This window comes from Carassius auratus, chromosome 1, assembly GCF_003368295.1.
Source record: "Carassius auratus strain Wakin chromosome 1, ASM336829v1, whole genome shotgun sequence".
In the NCBI taxonomy this organism is placed as follows: domain Eukaryota; kingdom Metazoa; phylum Chordata; class Actinopteri; order Cypriniformes; family Cyprinidae; genus Carassius; species Carassius auratus.
In genome coordinates this window covers 3,189,069-3,201,627 of record NC_039243.1, presented here as the reverse complement: position 1 = coordinate 3,201,627, position 12,559 = coordinate 3,189,069, and the positions used below count along the sequence as shown (strand labels likewise).

General features: G+C 42.6%; 1 protein-coding gene across 1 annotated transcript in view; it reads right to left on the bottom strand.

Annotated features, from left to right (window-relative positions):
* The window catches only part of LOC113116074 (B-cell receptor CD22-like), a 109,307-nt gene extending 97,023 nt beyond the window's left edge, over window positions 1-12,284 (bottom strand). Inside the window, exons 1-5 of the mRNA XM_026283981.1 lie at window positions 12,225-12,284; window positions 11,008-11,349; window positions 10,661-10,909; window positions 2,385-2,636; window positions 1,906-2,157 (exon numbers count right to left, since the gene is read on the bottom strand). Coding sequence (XP_026139766.1) covers window positions 1,906-2,157; window positions 2,385-2,636; window positions 10,661-10,909; window positions 11,008-11,349; window positions 12,225-12,279 — 1,150 coding nt within the window. The 5' untranslated portion in view covers window positions 12,280-12,284. The remainder of the gene's footprint in view (window positions 1-1,905; window positions 2,158-2,384; window positions 2,637-10,660; window positions 10,910-11,007; window positions 11,350-12,224) is intronic.
* Between the last annotated feature and the right edge of the window lie 275 nt (window positions 12,285-12,559).

The following is a 12,559-nucleotide window of genomic DNA, read 5'->3' as shown; positions in this document are numbered from 1 at the left end:
AGATGGCAATGAAAGAGAAGGTCAAACACTTGTGAATATATTCAGCTACAACTGCTTTGATAGTATATCAAATTTTTTTTTAAATATTTTTCTGTATGATATTACTGTAGAAATGTTGCAAATTTCTGTCTTTGATCTGAAGTGTAGCAGTTTAGAAAACTTTTGGGTTTTATAGTACATACATTTTTTGGTGTTTGTGTCGAAGTGATAAAATAATTAATGTAATTTGTCAGATGTCATCAATGAATGCAATTTAGTGTCAAAGCAGTGATAAAATGATTCACAGTTTAGCGAACAGAGACTGCTGTTGTTCTGGCTGTGTGAAGAGATTTAACAGAAGTGACCTAATTAGAAGTGACCCGTTGCCTTGTACCTACATGTGCAGTGACAATAAAGTTGAATCTAATCAAATCTAATCTAATTATTGAGAAATGTGTCCTAGAGATTGTCAAAACTGTAAGACAAATAAAATTTTCAGAAGTGAGCAGCTTCTGAGACAGCAGCAGGTCTCAAACTTTTCAGACCAAGTACAACATTAGATCACATAACATCAGATAACTAAAACATAGTCTGCTTCTGTGAAGTCGTGTTTATTTACCTGTTTCATTGTTAGATCTTCAGATTGATCACTCTTTCGTTTCCTCCTGTTATAATGACAGACATTAACAGCATTCATTAATATACTTAACCCCTGATGTACTTGTTACATCGTAAGATGAATGACATAATCAAATATTAGTCTGTTTCATTCTTATTCGTAGCCACTCAGATCCAGTCCATATCCAGACCAGATGGTGGATCAGCACAAGACAACCTCTACAGCCCTGAACAACAACTAGATGAACCCTAGAGACAGATCCCCTACAGCCCTGAACGACAACTAGATGAACTCTTGAGACAGATCCCCTGTGAAGACCTCATCAGCTCAAGACTACGAGAACCAGACAAGACCTCTGCACGTGTGCGGCAGACTGGAATTAAACCACATCATGCTACTTTCATCTGTTCAGAGGAGAACTGGTCCCGACTGAGCCTGGTTACTCCAAAGGTTTTTCTCCATTTCTGCCACCGATGGAGTTTGATTTCTTGCTACTGTCATCTCTAGTTTGATTACCTTTATTTCTGGCAATATTGTGTTGATTGCACAGATACTATTGGAGGAGGGCTGATCTGGATGATGACATCACTGAATCAATGATGAACTGACTTTAACTGAAAATGTAACTTTACTATTGTCCTCTTGCATTATCAATACACTTTTTCCTGTTTGACACTGTAGAGCTGCTTTGACACAATCTGTACTGTATAAAGTCTTATAAACAAACATATATGATCAAGTTTTTACTACATCAGGACAAAAATGAACATATAATCCCTGCAGTTTTATTTATTAAACTCACATTATAAGCAGGATGATGATGATGATGATGAAGATGATGATGAATAATCCTCCAGATGTTGCTGCGATCACAATCATATTCCTATCAGCTCCAGGATGAACTGAAAGATGAAGATCATCATAATTAACAAACTGATGAATGATGTGAAGATCCAGGAGTGTGTTAATAAAAGCTTCACCTGTGACAGTAACAGCGTCTGATCTCTGAGATCCATGTTGATTGTGAGCCTCACAGTAGAAGCGTCCACTCTGTAGTGCACTGAAACTCTGTCCAGATCCAACAGCTGAGCTTTGATTCTCCTTAAACCAGCTGAAGTTCAGAGCAGGAGGGTTTGAATCACTGCTGCAGATCAGAGTCACTGAATCTCCCTCCACTATTACACCAGATCCAGTAATAGACACTGAGACATTCCTGGGAGGATCTGATAACAATCACCATATTATTAAAGATATTTAAAAAAATATTAATGTGAGTAGAAATTATAAAACCAATCTAATACACTCACACATGACATTTAAAGTCACAGCATCAGAGTATTTCTCTCCATGTTCATTGATGGATCTACACTTGTATTCTCCACTGTGATCAGAGCTGATCTTTGAGATGCTGTAGATTCTTCCAGATCCTACAAACATTCCTCCTTTAAACCAGCTGATTTCTGCAGGAGGGTTTGAATCACTGCTGCAGATCAGAGTCACTGAATCTCCCTCCATTATTACAGATGGACTGATGGACACTGAGACACTCCTGGGAGGATCTAAAACAGAAAAAAAAACTCTCTCTTTCTCTCTTTCTCTCTCTCTCTCTCTCTCTCTCTCTCTCTCTCTCTCTCTCTCTCTCTCTCTCTATATATATATATATATATATGTGTGTGTGTGTGTGTGTGTGTGTGTGTGTGTGTGTGTGTGTGTGTGTGTGTGTGTGTGTGATTTACAACCACTATACAAATTTGACATCACAGTTGCTTAATCATCAATAACTCACACATTATGTTTAAAGTCACAGCATCAGAGTATTTCTCTCCATGTTCATTGATGGACTTGCACTTGTATTCTTCACTGTGATCAGAGCTGATCTTTGAGATGCTGTAGATTCTTCCAGATCCTACAAACATTCCTCCTTTAAACCAGCTGATTTCTGCAGGAGGGTTTGAATCACTGCTGCAGATCAGAGTCACTGAATCTCCCTCCACTATTACAGATGGACTGATGGACACTGAGACGCTCTTTGGTGGGTCTAAAAAAACATTAACAAAGTAAATTTGACATTACACAACTGAGACTTATAAATCACAGATATTTGAAATGCTGTTTTATAACAAAGTTCGGGAGGAACAGTCGCAGTTCATTAACCTGATTAACACAAGTGGAGACCAATCAGTAATCAACTCATGACAAGGTATAAATAACAGCAGAACCTATCTCTGTTCATCGACGGTTTTCAGCATCCCGGTTCGCGCTGTCTGTCATCTTATCACAAATCTTCCTTCCAACAAGGAGATCCATACCGGTGATTTTTCAGATCTGCTACTTTGCTGACCATGATCATTAAACACGGCCGTTGAGCACCATCAAACGTCATCGCGACAGCTGCTCTTCGTGCCAAGCCACACGTCGTGGCCAATAGACCGTGCAAAGTTCAAGCTCGCCTCGCTTGACACCACAATTGATCCGATCAAGACCGGGCTCTCTTTGAGCGCTGGAATCGCAGCACCAGCAGGCATTCAACCAGCCCGCTCCTCATTTCTTACTGCAGCAAGCCTCTTTCACTTCCCGCAGCGGCTCAGCCTTTCACCGCGGCTTTTTCCGGCCGAGGCGCAGTTTGAGGCCGCCTCCTCTAGCGGCGCAGACCGTGCGTCATAAATCAATACATTTCAGATGAAGACGGTAAATACAGGTTTGCGGCCAGAAGTAGTGCGAGAGCCGCGTGGAGTTCCGATCACATATGTATGTGGAAATTCAGATCCAAATTGAGCCTCGGATGCGTTCAAATATTTAAACTTCTGCGACCAGGCCGTGTGCAAACGCCCGACCGGATGTGATCTTTCGTTGCGAGGTCGAATTACCTATATTTTGTTAACCTTGACATTATTCTTCAACATAATTTATGTAAAATGGTGGTTCATAATAATTATGGCAGAAATAATTATTAAACCATTATTTATGTGATTAGCCCCATAAAACCTACTGTTTTTATTTAGGGGGTAATCTGATTTGTGACGATGTATTCATACATTATACATTATATTCATTCAAATTATTAACTTTACCATGGTGAACATGTCAAGGTAACAGTTAGGGCTACTGCACGACCAGTTTGAAAGTTAAGCACGCCTGCCGCAAGAGGGAGAAATGTGACAATCGTGTACAAATGTCGTGTGCTGTGGAAAGGAGGCTTAAAGTTTGTTAAATCAGGCCATGAGGTAGTCATCATCCACACTGAAATGTCCAAAGATATCATCTGCCTTACCGTGCATGTTTAAACCTCACTGAGGTTTTACAGACAAGTTTCATGCATTATTCTGGCAGGACAAATTTTCTTGGGGACATATTTCACCATCTACTGGCGTGATCATTATACCCTCGTTTTGCCGCAGGACAGCAGTGTGAGTAAATTCTGAGTTTTTCTAGGACCGTAATATGAAAGCATGCAAGTAAATATCGTTAGAACTGCTTGTAAGTGAATAGCACATAACTGCAATTAACGTTATTGCCATAATCATGTCTGTTGGTATGTTTTACAGACATAATGATTTTCATTGCATAATGATTCCCATAGTTTTCAGAAGCCTCTGTTTCCACAGTCTATACTACAACGTGAAACCAGTGTTCCAGATGTATCCATTAATGCTAGTGATGTGTCGTTCGTAAACGAATCGTTCTTTATGAACGAATCGTTTAGGTGAACGAATCTTTTAGGCGAACAAATCGTTCATGTTATCCACGGACTCATATTTCTCGTTCAGTAAAGTTCCTCCCTTCATAGCAGCGCGGCACTTTAAGCAGCGCATGCGCAGCTCAGTGAACCGGGTAACAACCGTTTCATCCTGTCAAAGAATTACTCGACATCGAGCCGATAGCCTTCGAGTATGAGATGTGACAGAGTATGTGATTTGTTGAATGTAGTAACGCAATGAACGAGTTTCATATGAGTCTGAACTAGATCTAGAGATCTTATCGTTCGTGAGTGAAATGACCGAACTGGCACACTTGTCATTCGTCAACGAACTGAATGAACGGATACATGTCGTTTGTGAATTAAATGAACTGGCACATAGCTTATCTTGTTCGCGAACAAAATGAATTAGAGTAAACTGGGTTAATCTGCTATTTTAGCATGTCAATCTCGAAAATGCAAGCGCAGTTATAGGTACAGTACTGTACACATACGCTCGTTTTGATATTTAGCAACTCCACGTTTAATCCATAGACCGTAAAAGAAAGGTTAATCCCCGATTTATGGATGTGAATATATAATATACAAACTGTCTGACCAAACAATTAAAATGCTAATTAGGCAAGAAACCCTGTGCTTTGTTCATCTGAACAACTCAATTAGACTTCATATATTGAACGCGATTATACACACATTTTAATAAAGCCAGATCAGTTTTTGTAACAAGTGAATGCGTTCGTTGACGTAAGACATAACACATAATACACTCTTTTGCCACCTGCTGGCATATTCTGTGTAAAACGAAGAAATTATCTCTGAACTAATCATTTTGTTGAATGAACCGAAAATGAACGAATCTCTAGAAAGAATCATAATTTCCACCACTAATTAGTGCTGCAACGACGCGTCGACATCATCGCTTACGTCGACTAAAAAAAAAAAAAATACGTCGACGCGCGTGCAATGCGTGGACGCGTCACACTGTTTACATCTCGCATAATGGCATACAGTGAATGAAGAAGTTGCATTCTATCACAAACCGAGACCACTGTTATTAAAAGTATGAGAATACTTTAAACAGAGGACAAATAAAACGTCTCTTTGTTCCCTTTGCAAAACCGATATGGTGTACCACGGCAGCACAACTGCGATGAGCGAGCACCTCAGAGGAACATCTAGGCGCTCTCCGGTGTCTCCATGCAATTTAACTGGTTACCCTGTGATCTGGTGACCAACTTCCTGGTTCAGGTCTGATATTCTTGCGCTGCGGCATCCTGAAAAGTTGAGATGTTTCCAACTCGATGCGGTGCGGACGCGCCTGAGAAGAGAAAAAAAAAAAAAAAAAAAGACGTGATAGGTGAACGGCCCCTTAAAAGACAGCGCGCCACGAGACAACAGTCACAAACCACCGAGCTACCCAGAATCAGCTCCAGATCTCTGGAAACCATGCTAAACCTTGCAGAACCATAACTACATTCTATGGTCATGATGCTAAAGAACATTTCACGACGTCTCAGACAACGGTAAATTTATGGCTACCGTGGTTTAATTATAAATGCTGTCATAAACTCATATTTACAATAGTAAAATAATTTTTGCCTCTTATTTTATACTGTAAAAAAACTTCCTCCACATTGGTTGAAAATGAACAAAGGTTGAAAATGTTACTAACCTGTCTACTCTTCCCACAGTCAAGGAGGGGGAACTCAGGGCCCAGTGGTTAGAGAGTGGACTCCTAACCCTAGGGTTGTGGGTTCGAGTCATGGCCCGGCCATGCCATGACTGAGGTGTCCTTGAGCAAGGCACCGAACCCCCAGCTGCACCCTGGGCGCCGCAGCATAAATGGTTGCCCACTGCTCCGGGTGTGCGTTCACGGTGTGTGCGCGTTCACTGCCGTGTGTGCACTTGGATGGGTTAAATGCAGAGCTGCTTCCACAGGAGCCTTTTCCGTATCTCCTCACTGCCGCAGCAGTGTCTGCTCCCGCAGGAGCCCCTTTCGTATCTCCTCACTGCCGCAGCAGTGTCTGCTCCCGCAGGAGCCCCTTTCGTATCTCCTCACTGCCGCAGTAGTGTCTGCTCCCGCAGGAGCCCCTTTCGTATCTCCTCACTGCCGCAGCAGTGTCTGCTCCCGCAGGAGCCTTTTCTGTACCTCCCCCAGATAAAAAAAAAAAAAAAGTCATCATGTTAAGCCATTTCACTGAAATAAGCTGTTCAGTTTTCACAATAAGCGACGTGAATTTCAACAAGGGTTTATGATCAGCTTTGATGCCCCACATTCCCAGTCGCATTAGCCTCTGCACAATACGCCGTTTTCAAACATAATAAAAAATTTTAATTTAAAAGTCTCTCAGCGGACGCAGTAAATATTTATTTGTTTCCACTGCCCGTCCAGCGAGCACGAGTCTCTCAGCGGACGCAGTAAATATGTATTCGTTTCCACTGTCCGTCCAGCGAGCACCAGTCTCTCAGCGGACGCAGTAAATATTTATCCGTTTCCACTGTCCGTCCAGCGAGCATGAGTCTCTCAACGGACGCAGTAAATATATATTTGTTTCCACTGTCCGTCCAGCGAGCACCAGTCTCTCAGCGGACGCAGTAAATATACATTTGTTTCCACTGTCCGTCCAGCGAGCACCTGTCTCTCAGCGGACGCAGTAAATATTTATTCGTTTCCACTGCCCGTCCAGCGAGCACCAGTCTCTCAGCGGATGCAGTAAATATTTATCCGTTTCCACTGTCCGTCCAGCGAGCACGAGTCTCTCAGCGGACGCAGTAAATATTCATTCGTTTCCACTGCCCGTCCAGCGAGCACCAGTCTCTCAGCGGACGCAGTAAATATTTATTAGTTTCCACTGCCCGTCCAGCGAGCACCAGTCTCTCAGCGGACGCAGTAAATATTCATTCGTTTCCACTGCCCGTCCAGCGAGCACCAGTCTCTCAGCGGACGCAGTAAATATTTATCCGTTTCCACTGTCCGTCCAGCGAGAACGAGTCTCTCAGCGGACGCAGTAAATATTTATCCGTTTCCACTGTCCGTCCAGCGAGAACGAGTCTCTCAGCGGACGCAGTAAATATTTATCCGTTTCCACTGCCCGTCCAGCGAGCACCAGTCTCTCAGCGGACGCAGTAAATATTTATCCGTTTCCACTGTCCGTCCAGCGAGCACCAGTCTCTCAGCGGACGCAGTAAATATTTATCCGTTTCCACTGTCCGTCCAGCGAGCATGAGTCTCTCAACGGACGCAGTAAATATTTATTTGTTTCCACTGTCCGTCCAGCGAGCACCAGTCTCTCAGCGGACGCAGTAAATATTTATCCGTTTCCACTGCCCGTCCAGCGAGCACCAGTCTCTCAGCGGACGCAGTAAATATTTATCCGTTTCCACTGCCCGTCCAGCGAGCACCAGTCTCTCAGCGGACGCAGTAAATATTTATCCGTTTCCACTGCCCGTCCAGCGAGCACTAGTCTCTCAGCGGACGCAGTAAATATTTATCCGTTCCACTGTCCGTCCAGCGAGCACTAGTATATTTATCCGTTTCCACTGTCCGTCCAGCGAGCACCAGTCTCTCAGAGGACGCAGTAAATATTTATCCGTTCCACTGTCCGTCCAGCGAGCACTAGTATATTTATCCGTTTCCACTGTCCGTCCAGCGAGCACGAGTCTCTCAGCGGACGCAGTAAATATTTATTTGTTTCCACTGTCCGTCCAGCGAGCATGAGTCTCTCAGCGGACGCAGTAAATATTTATCCGTTTCCACTGTCCGTCCAGCGAGCACCAGTCTCTCAGCGGACGCAGTAAATATTTATTTGTTTCCACTGTCCGTCCAGCGAGCACCAGTCTCTCAGCGGACGCAGTAAATATTTATCCGTTTCCACTGTCCGTCCAGCGAGCACCAGTCTCTCAGCGGACGCAGTAAATATTTATTCGTTTCCACTGTCCGTCCAGCGAGCACCAGTCTCTCAGTGGACGCAGTAAATATTTATTTGTTTCCACTGTCCGTCCAGCGAGCACGAGTCTCTCAGCGGACGCAGTAAATATTTATTCGTTTCCACTGTCCGTCCAGCGAGCACCAGTCTCTCAGCGGACGCAGTAAATATTTATCCGTTTCCACTGTCCGTCCAGCGAGCACCAGTCTCTCAGCGGACGCAGTAAATATTTATTCATTCCACTGTCCGTCCAGCGAGCACCAGTCTCTCAGCGGACGCAGTAAATATTTATTCATTCCACTGTCCGTCCAGCGAGCCTCAGTCTCCCAGCGGACCCAGTAAACATCTATTTTTCATTATTATTTTTCTTTCCTCTGTCTGTCCAGCGAGCCTCAGCCTCCCAGCGGACACAGAAAATACCTATTTGTCTCCTCTATCAGTCCGCGAGCACTGCAGTAATTATCTAATTCCTTCTACCTGTCCATTGGGCCTCAGTCTCCAAGGGGACACCGTAAATACATATTTTTTCCTCTGCCTGGCAGCGAGCACTAGTCTCTCAGCGGACGCAGTATGCATCCATCTCTTCCTGTTCTTCGTCCAGCAAGCCCAGTCTTCCAGCGGACGCAGTAATATCTATTGGTTTCCTCTGTCTGTCCAACGAGCACTAGTGTCCCAGCGGACGCAGTAAATACCTATTCATTCCTCTACCCGTCCAGCGAGCCTCAGTCTCCCAGTGGACGCAGTATGCATCCATCTCTTTCTGTTCTTCATCCAGCGAGCCAGTCTTCCAGCGGATGCAGGAATATAATTTGTTTCCTCTATCTGTCCAGCGAGCCTCAGCCTCCCAGCGGATACATTACGCATCTAGTCAATATATCATTACACCTCGCAGGCAGACGGTGGAGCCCGTCTTCCCGACATCGTAACCGCTTCTTCCTCAACTATTAACCAACAGGACCTGCCTGCTCCTCTACTTCTGCCAGAGGCAATGCGAGATCTCCTGGTCAAACGACCATACTTCTAAAAACGTCAGCCCGCCAAATCTCTGCGTTTTGGGGGGTTCGTAGTCTGGCGGCTGTCCTTTTGCTCTCTTGTTTTTGGGGGGAGTACTCTGGGTTCGGGCCACATCCCGAGCTCGGAGCCCTCCACCCGGACAGCACGCCAAATACGCATAAACTTACGGTATTAATATACGTAGATGTGAACTCGTGAAATGCTGTTTTATAACAAAGTTCGGGAGGAACAGTCGCAGTTCATTAACCTGATTAACACAAGTGGAGACCAATCAGTAATCAACTCATGACAAGGTATAAATAACAGCAGAACCTATCTCTGTTCATCGACGGTTTTCAGCATCCCTCCTCCACCCCATTTCTCCTCACTTATAGATCCATCTACTCTTACCACAACCGGGGGGAGTACTCTGGGTTCGCGCCACATCCAGAGCTCGGAGCCCTCCACCCGGACAGCACGCCAAATACGCATAAACTTACGGTATTAATATACGTAGATGTGAACTTGTGAAACTCATATTCACTGATAGCGATCACAAGATTTACTGGAAGTAGCAGCTGTGGCAATTGTCTAGGTAGGGCCAATGTAACATACTCAATAATTTGTATTATTGTAATAGTTTGTTTTGTATTGCTTTTGACATACTTTGTATGTTAAAAGTTGAATAAGGTTTGCATTAGTTATTTTACGTATGTGGGACTTTTATTTTGCATCTGAATCTGTATTCACAGCTAAAGGGGTAATGATGGCAGCGATGATGCCCATTTGTTGTACTTTGTTTTATTCAGCTCTTACAGCTGATTTAAATGGACATCTTCATAAAAATCATCAGTAAAGCTTTGGTCCTTATTCGGTCAGGATGAAATGCAGATAAATGTTTTACCAAGTTCTGGATTAAGTTTGAGGATGATCCTTCTCAAAAGTTTATTTTTCGCAAGACATGTTTGCTTTATCAAGTCCTAGTCCTGGCTTTACTTTTCTGATTTGATTCAGTGTGTTGCTCTAGCACCCTCTATCGGCCTCTTTTTACATATATACATAATTTATATGCATTTTTATTAATCAACAAAGCACTTGATTTGTAAAAGCGATTTTACCTGTTTCCTTCTCAGCCTTAGAAATAATCTGTTAAATTTGGTTTTGTTTTTCAGAATAATGGTTTTAGTAAAAGGACTAAGTCAAAGTCAACTTTATTGTCATTTTTAGCACATTGGATGGCAATGGCAAAAGCGAAATATAGTTCTTTCATAGAGCAATGGTGACACAAACAGTATATACAAATAAACTGCAGAAAAAAAAGAGAGTGCTTCCAAAGAAATCAGAGCTTGCAAAAAAACTACTAACCATTAATCAGAGATATGTAGCCCTGAACTTTCCTAGCTTTTCAAAGACAACATTAAAGATGAAATGTCTATCTGTACTCACAGGTGACATTGAGCTGAGCAGCAGGAGAGATGTAAGTGTGTCCATGTAGAGCACAGCTGTATCTGCCTGCATCCTCTCTTCTGACTGACTGCAGCAGGAGTTGATTGTTTCTGTCTCTTCTCTCAGTTAATGGCTGTGAGTTTCTGTACCAGATTAATGTTGCTCTGTCAGTCAGAGCGCAGCTGCTTTTACATGTCAGACGGACTGAATCTCCCTCTGTCACTCTCTCAGGAGCCTCCACCTGAAGATCTGAACACAACACACACATTATATCTAGTGCTGCTGTCATACACTGATTATTATTCAGCATAATGCACAGAAGAAGAGCTCAGCCTCATGAAAGTCACCTGTGACAGTAAGAGTCACTCCAGGATGACCAAGCCATACGCCATCAGGTTTATCAGTGATGAATCTGAAACAGTACATGTGTTGGTCGTTCTGTGTCACATGACTCAGTCTGATGGTGCAGTTCTGCTTTTTGTCTCCAAGATACTGAAGCCTCTGACTGTATTCAGGATCCTCAGACAGATCTGGATTCTCTTCACCCTTTACAGGGTTTTTGGTCCAGAACACTTTCTCAATCTTATATCCAGTAGGGTATGTGTAAGTGCAGATCATTATCACTGATGAGTTCTTTAGTGCACAGATGTGTGAAGGACTGTAACTCACACCCCAACCAGCAGAAACCCCTGAAACACAGAATTCATCAGGAGGAAAATTATGTTTTATCACCTACACTGGACCATAACATGATAATACTCTTTTTCTCAGAATCTATAGAGTAATACATTATTTGAAGTTCATCATCAGTTGCAGAAAAGCAGAAATAAAAGCACAGAGACAAAGGAGTGAAAAAATAAAAAAAATAAAAAGTTATTGCATACCCAATGGGAGTTCTTTGGCTTCTACATTTTCATCTCTAACCTCATCTATATGGAAGTGAACTTCATTGACAATATTAAACATATGAACACTCACTTCCAAGAACATGAGCCACACATATTCACATTCTTGTGTCAGACAGATTGTTGTCCAATCAGATGCTCTGAACAATGAACACGTCGCTAAATCACATGACACTGACTAGCATACATATATCAGTTGCAAAAAAAGCAGAAATAAAAGCACAGAGACCAAGGAGTGAAAAAAAAACAAGAATTCAGCTGTGAACAACATGCTGCACTATCAACTAATGAAAAACAAGACTAAGAAAATAAAGTTGATTTAATAACCAATGACATCAAAATATGAGCTATCAGATCTGAGCTCATCTATATGCTAGTAAACTTCTTTGACACAATAAATATTTAATATATTCACTTCCAAAACCATGAGCTCTGAACAATGAACACGTCCCTAAACCACATGACACTGACCAGTGAATAACAGAAGACTTCTGGATATTAATAAAAGACACAAGTCCTTTGACTTTTCTCAACTAAACTTCCTGTTTAAAAGGAAATGTGTGAGAACAGGACAGAAGAAAGTGTTCATCAGCCACTCATCGTGAGGTCTTAAATAAAACAATCAGAGAGTGTGTAATGTGAATGTAACAGAGACTCACCGTGAATCATGAGCAGAAAGATCAGAGGAAGACGAGGAGCCATTCTGACCGACATCAGCGTCAAATATTTCTATAATACAGCATTAATCAGCTCTTATACAGTCATGAACAGTACATCTACATCTCCCTATTCTTAACATTTCTCACGTTAAGACTTGTGTGTTATATGAGCAATAATCATCAGTTTTCATTGAAGTATGAGTGTGTTTGTCTTACCGTGTTGAAGCTCATCAGATCAGCAGCAGACACATGACTGAACTCAGTATAACACACACTTTTAGACTCTCTGTGGTTAACACTGTTTTAATACCCAGCAGTGTCCCTCCCTCAACAAG